General features: G+C 40.9%; 1 protein-coding gene across 7 annotated transcripts in view; it reads left to right on the forward strand.

Annotated features, from left to right (window-relative positions):
• The window catches only part of SLC25A17 (solute carrier family 25 member 17), a 54,952-nt gene that overhangs the window by 29,270 nt on the left and 12,984 nt on the right, over nt 1-12,698 (forward strand). For all 7 annotated transcript variants that reach the window (XR_009543335.1, XM_060165075.1, XM_060165077.1 and 4 more), the window contains exons 5-8: nt 7,982-8,098; nt 9,436-9,581; nt 9,670-9,765; nt 11,030-11,112. Coding sequence is in view for 6 of the 7 variants with exons in the window: in XM_060165075.1 (XP_060021058.1) it covers nt 7,982-8,098; nt 9,436-9,581; nt 9,670-9,765; nt 11,030-11,112 (442 nt within the window). In the remaining variant the exon portion in view is untranslated. The remainder of the gene's footprint in view (nt 1-7,981; nt 8,099-9,435; nt 9,582-9,669; nt 9,766-11,029; nt 11,113-12,698) is intronic.

Here is a 12,698-nt window from a genome sequence, read left to right on the forward strand (position 1 = left end):
ATCAATTTACATTCCCACCAACAGTGTAAGAGGGTTCCCTTTTCTCCACACCCTCTCCAGCATTTATTGAAAAATTACTGATTTGGGAGCCACACAGTTGAATAATGTAAATGTCCATTTGAAATGAAAATGATTTGATTGAAAAATAGTTACCAGGCCAGGAGTATTCATGGCCCCCAATTCTTCCTCTTCACCTATATGAGACCACTGCTGTTTTTTTATTTGGTCTCTGAGCCTTTCTTATGCTTAGTACTCTCATTTTAGTCTCAAGTTGATTTTGATATAATGAACTTTCACTTGGACCAACTTTTTTTTAAATTGCGATATAATTGACATAATATTCTATTAGTTTCAGGTATATGACATAATGATTCAATATTTGTGTATAATGTGAAATGATCACCACAAGAAGTCTGGTTAACATCCATCATCACAGATATTTACAATTTTTTTTCTTTTCTTGTGGTGAGAACTTTTAAGATCGACTCTCAGCAACTTTCAAATATGTAGTTCAGTATTATTAAGTCTAGTCACCTTCTGTACATCACATCCCCATGACTGACTTATTTTATAACTGGAAGTTTGTGCCTTTTGACCACCCTTATCACCCCCAACCCCCACCAGACCAACTTTCACATAAAGAGTATAACACACAGGGTTTCATTTTCTGGGGTAATAAGTGAATACTTGTAGGTAGGTAACTCAGGATAGAAATCTGGAAGTCTTCATAGAGGGTGCTCTCTTACTCTCCATGTCTGCCTGGTCTTCATGAACTATCAGTCTGTCTCTTAAATATCTCTTGAATCCATTCCCTCGTCTCCATGTCCGTAGCCGTTTCCCAAAATCAAGTGCCATCATCTCTCCCTTGGACCATTGCTCTGTTCTGATCTCTTTGCCTCTCAAGTCTTTCTCACTAACATACTTTGCATAGTTGTGCTTCAAGTAGCCTTTCTAGAAGAATGGTTTTCAAGCAATGTCATAATTCAAAGAACTCAAGTTTGAGATTTGTTCACTTGAAAAAATATCAGAATAGATCCAACCTGTAGAGGAGGAATCTTCTTTTTTACATAATTGCAACAAATGGCAATCTGGTATGATGTTTTATACTTGACACCAAGTATTGGTAATACCTTGATTTTAATACTTTTTTTTTTTTTTTTTTTTTTTTGCCCGCGCTGTGTGGCATGGGGCATGCAGGATCTTAGTTCCCCGACCAGGGATCAAACCCGTGTCCCCTGAATTGGGAGTGCGGAGTCTTATCCACTGGACCGCCAGGGAAGTCCCTTAATACTTTTTAGATTACTGTGGTTCATATGTATTTACATTTAAAAGGTTATGACTCACTGTCAGAGACTAACTCATATAACTTCCCACGAAACTACTAGTTTATGAAGTATATGATTAAATCTTCTTCTTTTTAGGTGTCCAAAGTTGTTTGTTTGCTGTTATCTGGCATCTCATTATCTACTAGGTACACACAACCCCTTGTTATTCTCTCTCACTGTGCTCTGCTCATTTTCTTTCTAACTCTTATGCAGTTTATAATTACAGTAGATCCTCCCATACCTAAAACAGCTAGACTGGTATGGTAGGGCAGTTAGTTTTAAAAAGTCAGTGGAAGTAGGGACTATCATAAATAGCCTACATGCCTTAAATATTTTATTTTAACCTAAGATATGTGAATATATACTTATCCAATTTTTTGTATGGCCAAGACATATCCACTCACTGATGGAAGTTTTGTACTTTTTTTCTTGTATAACCCATACCTGTAAATGCTTTGCCTACTGTAACAGATATGACCGACATAAGCAGGTTTGAGAAAAGACATAATTCACTCCTGGTAAGCCTAAACCCCTGTGGGATGGAAGTAGAAGAGCACGGGTACACTAGGGAGTAGCCTACTGGCCGTAGCTATCAGCGTGCCGTGGCATCTGTCGGTGTGTCCGGTAAAGGGAAAGAGGAACACAGGTTTATCTGGTGAGTCCATTATATGGAACTGGTTAAAAGAGATCCCACTGTATTAATATCATTCTAATTCATTTATATTCTGAAATGTTTTCTTGAGGGCGTGAGAAAAGAATGGAATTACGCTTGACGTCCAGGGGAACCCGTGGGTCTGTGTTGATTGTGAACATCATCTGTTACATGTCTTGTCAGAGAAATGATTGAGAACTGCTATTCTAATATCCGAATCTGATTATGTTGTGCCCAGCTTCAGACCCTTCAGTGTCTGCGCTTGCGTGTAGGATGGAGTCGCGGCACCCTCAGCAGAAAAGGCCCCCCTCGTACACGTGCAGGATAAGCGCCTAACATACGAGATCTGCTGTGATACTGCTTACCTCCCTATCTTGGTCTTTTCTATTCTTGTTCTCCTGTACCAAACTGTGATTCCTTGAATAGACCGAGCCCTTAGTAACTTCATTCCTCTACAGCTGCTGTTGTCAGTCTGAAGCAGCCTTACTGCTTTTTTTTATCTTATTAATTCCTAGTCATCCTTTTATTCTCATCTCAAGCCACCTCCTCTTCAGGAAGCTTCTCTGTTTCTCATGTCCACCACCCCCAAGTTGTATTCTGGGTTGGGTGCCTACCCTCTGTGCTCCGCTCTGTATATACCTCTGTCTCAGTGCTTACTCTGCTGGATAACAATAGTCTGCATATTCGTCTTTATCTTTTATTAGACAGTGAACTCCTTAAGGGCAGAGACTACATTGTTTTAAATCTCTGTATCCCCAGTGCCTGATACACAGAAGGTGCTGATTAAATGTTGAATGAATGAATTCAATTTAAAGGACCACTCCTCCTGTAATCTGCCTCATTTTACTAGTTGCCCTACCAAAAGTCGAATTCATCCTCTTTCTCTTTGACCCCGCCTCCAGTCTGTGAGCAAATCCTATTGCCTGTTTCTTCAAATGGTTTCTAGAATTCAGCCCCTTCCCCCACTTCCACCTGTGTCCAAGCCACCACTAAATCTTGCCAGGATTGTCTTCAGAGCCTCCCAACTGATGTCCTGCTTCCTCCTTTGTCCCCTTCAATATGTATTCAACACAGCAGCCAGTGTGCTCATGTTAAAACATAAGTGAGGGCTCCCCTCGTGGCGCAGTAGTTAAGAATCCGCCTGCCAATGCAGGGGACACGGGTTCGTGCCCTGGTCCAGGAAGATCCCACATGCCACGGAGCAACTAAGCCCGTGCACCACAACTACTGAGCCTGTGCCCTAGAGCCTGCAAGCCACAACTACTGAGCCCACGTGCCACAACTACTGAAGCCCATGCACCTAGAGCCCATGCTCTGCAACAAGAGAAGCCACTGCATTGAGAAGCCTGCGCACTGCAACAAAGAGTAGCCCCCGCTCGCCGCAACTAGAAAAAGCCCACACACCGCAACGAAGACCCAACACAGCCAAAAATAAATTAATTAATTTAAAAAACATAAGTGAGATTGTATTATTTCTCTGTTTGAAGGACTCCAATTGCTTCCCTTCTCACTCAGAGTAAAAGCCAGAGTCCTTACCTTGTCCTACAAAGCCCTGTGTCACCTGGCCTGCCCGTCCTGTTTACTCAGTCCACTGCAAGCCTCACTGACCTCTTCTCCAGGAACACTCCTGGCATGCTTCTGCCTCGGGGCCTGTGTACCTGCTGTTTCCTCTGCCTGGTTACTGTGTGGTTCATTCCCTCACCTCCTTTAAGGTCTTTCCCTAAATGGCCACACTGATGAAAATGGTGCCCCCTTCTACCCTGCAAAACTTTATCCCCCTTCTCTGCTTAAATTTTCTCCTTAACCTTGTCCTCTAACATACTACATATTTTACTCATTTATCCTGTCTTACACCATTAGAACATAAGCTTCAAAAGGGCAGGGATTTTCATTTTTTATTTACTTCTGTATCATCAGCACCTACTTAGCACATACTAGACACACAATATGTATTTGATGAGCAGGCCATGGATGACTGACTTGCAGGTCATAATCATTTACTTATCCTAAGATACACATAAAGTTATTTAAGAATTGCTAATTCATACCTCAGATAAAAAAACACCTATTAACTAGTTTTATGTTTCCAGTTGCTATAAGAAGGTAGATTTAGTATCAGTAAAAATAAAATTTCTAACAGCTCTTGTAAAAAATAGGCTATTGGGGTGAGAATGAATTCCTATCTTTTGAGATTTTCAAAAATAAAATGAATAATCACCTGGTGATTGGATTAGATCAGTGGATCCACAGGGAACATATGACCATGTCTGGGAACATTTTTGGTTGTCACAACTGGAGGATGCTACTGGCATCTAGTGGTAGAAGGCCAGGGATACTGCTAAACATCCTACACAATTGCACCCCTGCCCTGCCCCAAACTAAAAATTATCCAGCCCCAAATGTCAGTAATGTCACAGGAGAGACCCTTGATGAAATGAATTTTATAGTCCTTTATAATTCTGTGATTCTCCGATTATAGGTCCTCTCTTTTTCTGAAGGTAGGGAATTCCTTGGAAATCACTTTTGCGAGTTTTAAACTCCTCATGTTTTTATATCTTAATGCTTACCGCATTTTTACGATAATTAAAACAGCTTTTTCTCTTCCTGCTGTGAACCCTGCCATTGTGTTCCAGTCACTGTAGGAATGAGTTGCATTGTCGCCAGGGAGAACTAGGAGTAGTATTATTGTTACTCCACTTCTGGGAACTTAGAGAGTTATTACTATTTATTTTATTTTCACAGAAGAAAGCCCAAATAGTTTAATACCCTGGGGAAGAATTTGAGATCAGAACCTTACAGGTAACTTAAATGAAGATGATACTTGCCATTTTTATGAAATTGGAATTTTTATCAATAACTCCTTTTGAATGCCAACGGTGTTATCATTGTTGTGACAGTGAAATTAATTTCCTGTCCTTAGGCCTTAAATCTGGTAAGGCAGGTTTGTTCCTGTAGTGTATCAAGTTGCATTCCTTTGTAAGGAGCCAAGCACTTAGATTTATGACCCTGATCTGCCATTTTCTTATCTCAGTGGTCATTGCACGTGTTCCCCAGAAGTGCACCCAATTAGCATTCTCCAGTTTTGTTTTCTGTCCTTAACTCAGGAGACTCACTACTAATAAAACTTTGTTTTTAATATTTCAGAAGTAAACAGCTGTGTTTCACTTATCCTTGAATCAGTGAGTGATTTTAGTGAGTGTGTTCAGTTACTGTTCTTCATCTTTTAATTTTGGTTCTGTTTTCTTATAAATGATTTTTTTTTTTTTTTTGCGGTACGCGGGCCTCTCACTGCTGTGGCCTTTCCCATTGCGGAGCACAGGCTCCGGACGCGCAGGCCCAGCGGCCATGGCTCACGGGCCCAGCCGCTCCGCGGCATGTGGGATGTTCCCGGACCGGGGCACGAACCCGTGTCCCCTGCATCGGCAGGCGGACTCTCAACCACTGCGCCACCAGGGAAGCCCTTATAAATGATTTTTTATGAAGAAAGAAAACAGAATCATTTGAATTGGAAGAAAAACAATTTCCTGTTCTTAAGTAGGTAAGGTATTAATATTCCCATCTTAGAGCTGAAGGAACAGCCATGGCTTGGAACTGGCAGAAGAATTTTCTACACGTAAATAAGCAGACAGCTTTCTCTATCCTGCAGCCATATCCACCGTGCTTTAGTCAGAGTCGGAATCACTCATCACGTTCGTTTGCAGCTTGTTTTTCCTCCGTGGAATGTTGTCCTTTGCTTGATTATATAGGTTGCAAGTTTTTAGTAAAGTTTGGATCCTCAGGTATTTTCCCAGAACTCATAAAATGATAGTGGTTAAAAAATACCTCTCCATCTATTTTGGCTTAGAGCATTAAAGAACTTCTCAGAAAGAAAGCTTTGAAATACAAAATGTTCTTACAAGGACTTTATATTCTCTTCTTTAAATGATGTGATGCATTTTTGTACTTGACAGTGTCCTTAGAATCCTCTCCATCTTTCAGCCTGTGTTAATAATGGGGATATGTAAGCAGAATTTTAAATAGTGGCTAAATCTTAATCTTTGCTGCATTGCCTCTGAAATGTTTTGTGTGTGCCTACCTCTTGAATAGAACATGAAGGGAATTTTGATTTCCAAAGAATTTATTTAATGGGCAACCTATTTCATTTGTTTAGAAAGGTATGTACACTGTGCCTGTCTACAGTATCCACAGAAGCTTGTGATCTCTGGTTCTGAGCTCGCCTGTCTTCATCTTTAAAAAAAAAAAAGCAGTAGACTGCTTAGTAGCACTTTCTAGTCTGATTTTTCTGGCTGTTGATTGTTTTTTTTTAAGTGATGTGTACATTATATTGAATAGGAATACATTATAAAGTCTGGGCAGATGGGCGTGTATTGATAGTCTTCTATCTTGGCCTCTTGGGCACTTGTGCTTTTGTAAAATGAGACTAGCAAGAATCTCTAGTTAAGACTTTTTCAGATTATGATCAATGCCTCAAGTGACAATGTATGAATATATTGAGTCATAACTAAAGATGACTCCTTTGTGTTATGTGGAAAAATATAACAAATACAACTCATAAAATTATTTGATAATGCCTTTTATTTTGAGAAATGTGTTCTCACAATGTTTCTAAGAGAGAGGTGCCAAAATATCTTACTTTTGCAACTGCATTCAGCTAATGAAAATTTAGAATTTGAATTTCCTGGTGTTTTCACCAAGCTTAGCCTTGGTGTTTTCTAGATATAGTATGTTGTGAGATTCCTTAAATCAAAACATTCTTAATCCTGTTGTATTTAAATGGCTTTTAGTAAAAGAAGATTTCTCTTCCTTATAATTGTGCCTCTTGGTTCTTCAGAGTATGGCTAGAGCCAGAGAGCTTGATATACCATTGTTTGCTGAGTTTGCTCATTAGTTTACTTGTTAAGTATTTATTTAACAAACATTTATAAAGTATATACTGTGTGTCAGACACTTTGTTACAAGTCTGTCTGGTATTTTTCTCTAATCATTTCAGGACTGATGAGGCATATTTTAATAATTCAAGGTGGTATTAAATTGGGATCATGTGTTTTCAAAAAAGAAGCACCTGGCTCATTGTATTGTTCCACTCTGAGGCCACCTTGGGCAGCCAAGATCCCCATCCTTAAACTTGTAAGGATTATGATGCTTGTGAAACTGTTTCAGGTGTTTTTGTAGTGGTTCATAACTACTGCTTGCTGCCTGCCTAACCTAATTCCCCAAGTGATGAAGAAGTCTTCTGTGAGCCTCCAGTCCCTGTTGAAGCGCTTTCAAATGTCACACTTTCTCTCATTTATTGTACTAGATCCATTCTCACTTAAAACCATGTGAGCTACTTACATGAGAGTTGTAAATTGTGTGTTTGATGTGATATTGTCATGGACTTATTTAGCATGCAATCAACAAGTCACTTCCCTGTCTTAAAGCTGTTTTAAAAAACTGTACTTTGGGGGCTTCCCTGGTGGCGCAGTGGTTGAGAGTCCGCCTGCCGATGCAGGGGACGTGGGTTCGTGCCCCGGTCCGGGAAGATCCCACATGCCGCGGAGCGGCTGGGCCCGTGAGCCATGGCCGCTGAGCCTGCGCTTCCGGAGCCTGTGCTCCGCAACGGGAGAGGCCACAGCAGTGAGAGGCCCGCGTACCGCAAAAAAAAAAAAAAAAAAAAAAACAATAAAAAACTGTACTTAAAACTATATCAAAATTGCTACTTTGGTGGTTATATAAATTGACAGACAGATTGCCTCCTATTATACAAATGAGGAAACTCAGTACTCTCTTCATGTGGAGAAGTACTGCTGCCAGCCATTCTGCTATCAGCAAGCCTTCTGAATTGCTTCTAACAGTAGTGGCTTGTGTTGTACCCTGGCACAAAGGGACACCTTACCTTAGGTCTCCTAGTAGGTCAGTGGCAGACGTATAACTGAAACATTGGTGTGTAGCTTTAACATAAGACGGCAAAGCTTAAAAGGTTACATTTTGCTTTCCCTTTGTCTCTCCCCCTTTCTTTTTAAAGGAGTGGTGAATGTGCTGCTAACAACTCCACTCTGGGTAGTAAACACCAGACTGAAGCTGCAAGGGGCAAAATTTAGGAATGAAGACATTGTACCAACCAACTACAATGGTATTATTGGTGAGTGTCTCTTGGGTGAGTTCCTTTGTAAAGATTTTCTTTTCTCTCTGTATCTGGAATTTATCACCATGATAATGCTACAACCTCAAATCTCAGTGCCCAACAGTAAGTATTTGTTTAGCTCATGTGTCTCTGGGTTGACAGGGATTTGACTCATCTAGGCTGACTCCAGCGTAGGAGTCTCAGCTCCATGTGTCTCTCTTCCTTTTCCTGGGACCAACCTGAGCATATTCTTCTCTTGGTGATGGCAAAAGCACAAGAGGACATGCCCAATCATAACAAGCATATTTCAAGCCCCTGTTTGCATTTTGTCTGCTAACATCCTCTCGGCCAAAGCACAACCAATGGCCAAGCCCCAAGAAGATAAAGGGTAGAGAAATACACCCATGGAGTATATCCCATGGAGCATAGGTGGGAGGGGATGAATATTTCTGAAGAGCAATCTGCTACTTTTTTTTCCCTAATGTTTTCTTTAGATAAGGATACCAGGTTAGCATCTGATATCCTTGAGCTTCTGCTTTTTAATAGTATTACATTGCCAGGTTCTCCTTTCCCATGCTTCCATCTTTGTAATGAGAACAGGGGTTTTCTTATAAGGCAATCCTATAAAATGGACTCCAGAGAACTATCTAATCTTTTTTTTATACATTTATTTATTTATCTATTTTGGCTGCATTGGGTCTTCGTTGCTGCGCACAGACTTTCTCTAGTTGTAGCAAGTGGGGGCTACTCGTTGTTGCGGTGCGCAGGCTTCTCATTGTGGTGGCTTCTCTTGTTGCGGAGCAGGGCTTCAAGAGCTGTGGCACACAGGCTCAGTAGCTGTGGCTTGCGGGCTACTGAGCACAGGCTCAGTAGCTCAGTAGCTGTGGTGCACGGGCCTAGTTGCGCCGCAGCATGTGGGATCCTCCCGGACTAGGGCTCAAACCCATGTCCCCTGCGTTGGCAGGCAGATTCCCAATCACTGCACCACCAGGGAAGTCACCTCTAATCTTTTTCTGTACTGACCTTTGTTGTGAAACACATGGGCTATCAGTTCACAATTCTGTGTAGTACAGAGTTCCCAGTGGTGGTGATGATTACTTAGGAAAACTTGACATGCTAACCCCAGATTTGTCAGGAAAGGTTGCCTATGAGTGAAACTGGTCTCTCAATAACTTGGTGACGGTCAGTATCTGATGATTATTCAAAAGTAGTTAACTGATTAACTTGTCATTGTGAGAAGGAAATCTTGATAGAATCAGTATGATAGAATACTGATAGAATGAGGTTTGTGTTCTGGGTACATTGTCTTCTCTAGTTAGGGGATTGTCATCAAAGATCCTTGATTTCTTGCTCAGATGCTTTTCACCAGATCATTCGCGATGAAGGAATCCTGGCTTTATGGAATGGCACATTTCCCTCCTTGCTGTTGGTCTTCAATCCTGCCATCCAATTCATGTTCTATGAAGGTTTAAAACGGCAGCTTTTAAAGAAACGAATGAAGGTAAGCCCTGATTCTGAAAGCAGCAGACAATCCCTGACACCTTCTTGCTGTTTAGATTGATGCAGTTTGTTCTTCCTTTGCTTTCCAGCTTTCTTCTGTGGACGTGTTCATCATTGGTGCAATAGCCAAAGCCATTGCCACCACGGTCACCTATCCTCTGCAGACAGTACAGTCAATTCTGAGGGTGAGTGCCAGGGTTCTCCCTGCATTTAGTCAAACAACATTCTAAAATACTTGGTTTCCCTGTTTGAAGCAATGTTATTTAATAAAGCAATAAAGTAGTCCGGAGCATTCCTCATGCATTTTTTTCCATTATTTGATATTTTGCAGATTGAGGAAAGAGCTATAAAGGAAGTGAACAGCATTCTATGATTTAGTGGAGAGGGGCATGGTGGGGGTCTTCTCAGGTGGCATGATTGGAGATGGGCTCCTCTGAGGAGCCATATGTAAATTAAGACTTAAAGGAAGGTAAGGATCCAGCTGTGCAAAGAGCAGAAGAAAGAGCATTCCAGGTAGAGGGAACATGATGTACTGAGAGCTTGGTGAATCCTAGGAACTGAAAGGAGGCCATTGTGGCTGGAGGTGGCTCAGGAGGAGATTAGAAAAGGAGCAGGGAGCCTATAGGTAAGGATGAGATTTTAGTCTCTCTGCAGCGGGAAACCTTTGCAAGGCTTTAGACTGGAGAGTAATGTGATCTGATTTACAATTCGAGAAGATTACTGTGACTGTTCAGTGGTGAATTGGTCAGAAGGCTAAGAGAAAAGGAGGTTGTCAGGTTAGGAGGCTCTTTCGGTCATACAGGTAAGATATGAGCGTGGCCTGGACTATGGTGGTAGCGGTGGGGAGGAGAGATTCAAGGTCTGTTTGGGAGAAAAAATTCAAAGGACTTACTGATGGGTAAAATGAAGGTGGAAGTGAAAGTATGTCAGTTCAAAAAGATTATTCCCTTCTGTTAAAAGTATTTTTACTAATGTACTATTTTAAAATTGGTACTTAATATAAAGAAATTCAGTAGCAGTCAAACGAATGTACTTTGACACTTTTATAATAGAAACATATAATGTGAAAAGCTCAAATTGCAGAGATTCTAATTAATTAGTGTTTATCATAACTTCTTAAAGGATTGGAAGCCATACCATCAATATCTAAATCTTCATCGTGGGCATGGCTTTTTCTTTTGAGGTAGAATTTTCCCCATGACTCTCTGTAAAATGAAAATTCTTATGCTTGCTTCATTGAAAAAATATTTCTTATTTTCACTTATTTCATTGAAATAAGAGGATTAATTAAATCTAAATACTGATGGATATTTTTATTACCATATGCTGTAACATGTTACTCCAACATAATTTCCTCTGCAAGCGGAAATTGAGATAAAGAAAGCAGAAATTGAGATAAAGAAAGCAGTAGCAAGCAGTAATTATTTATCTTTTTTTCTTCTTCCCCAGTTTGGACATCACAGACTGAACCCAGAAAACAGAACACTGGGGAGTCTTCGGAACATTCTCTATCTTCTTCACCAACGAGTAAGGTGAGCTTTGTAGATGGTTCACATTCTGTCCTCTTTTTTTTTTTAATTTATTTTATTTATTTATTTTTGTCTGCGTTGGGTCTTCTTTGCTGTGCGTGGGCTTTCTCTAGTTGTGAGCGGGGGCTACTCTTGGTTACAGTGCACAGGCTTCTCATGGCGGTGGCTTCTCTGATTGCGGAGCACGGGCTCTAGGCGTGTGGGCTTCAGTAGTTGTGGCACACAGGCTCAGTAGTTGTGGCTCACGGGCTCTAGAGCGCAGGCTCAGTAGTTGTGGAGCACGAGCGTAGTTGCTCCGCAGCATGTGGAATCTTCCCGGACCAGGGCTCGAACCCGTGTCCCCTGCATTAGCAGGCGGATTCTTAACCACTGCGCCACCAGGGAAGCCCTCTGTTCTCTCTTTTAACAGCCCTCTCTGCCAAGAAGTGGTTGGATTTGCTTACCTTGCACTTCTCCCTTGGCAGTGGCAGCCTAGAAACCTCTCCCTTGCCTGCTGTGCTCAGACATTTCTGACTTTAGGGGCTAAGTGAGATATGACAGCATTTTGGGAAATTATGGAAGAGTTTAGGTCCTTATTCTTTGTTAGTTACAAAGATTCAGTACTCCTTTAGAAAGGGAATCCTCCTATGAAATCCTGCCATTTGCGACAACATGGATGGACCTTGAAGGTATTATGAAGTAAGTCAGGCAGAGAAAGACAAACATGTGATTTCATTCATATGTGGAATCTAAAAACAAACAAACAAACTCATTGATGCACAGAACAGACTAGTGGTTACCAGAGAGGAAGAGGATTCAAGGGTGGGCAAAATGGGTGAAAGGAGTCAGCTGTACAGTAATGGTTGGTTACTGGACTTGTGTTGGTGACCACTGTGTAGTGTATACAGATGTCAAATTATAATGCTGTATACCTGAAACATAATTTTAAAAAAGAGAGCCCTGCTGTAATCTAATATAGAGACCACTCTGCTGAGTAGTCCTCCATCGATGACATATCCTATGACCTCTCATAGATAGAAATAAGCAGCTATTAGAGAGCAGCAGTCATAGCGGGAAAGAGAGAAGAGTAGGAAGAGTTACAACAATTATCATCATAATGATGACAACAGTGATAATGGTGATGAGAGCAGCTAACACTGTTGAGTGTTTGCTATGTGGCAGACACTAAGCCAGACGCTCTACCTGGGTAATCGCACTTAATCCTAACAACAGCCCTATGAGGCAGGTACTGTCGTCATTTCCCTGTTTCATTTAAAGAAACTGACCCCTAGGGAAGTCAAATAGATCAGCACCTTTGAAGCAAAAGTTGCTGTAATTTTATTACTGTTTCTAAATGTAAGATATTTTAAAATAAATTTATTATAAAGATAGAATATACTTGGGATAAAAAATAAAATCAAAGATAAAGAATTGGTATAAAGTAAAAAATAAATGCTGACCATACCAAGTGTTGGCAAGAATGTGAAGCGACCAGAACTTTCCTATGCTAGTGGGAATTTAGAATGGCACAACCACTTTGGAACGCAATTTGGCATTTTCTTATAAAGCTAAACATACACCTACCATAGACCCAGCCATTCCCCTTCAAG

Source organism: Lagenorhynchus albirostris, chromosome 11 (assembly GCF_949774975.1).
Source record: "Lagenorhynchus albirostris chromosome 11, mLagAlb1.1, whole genome shotgun sequence".
Taxonomy (NCBI): Eukaryota; Metazoa; Chordata; class Mammalia; order Artiodactyla; family Delphinidae; genus Lagenorhynchus; species Lagenorhynchus albirostris.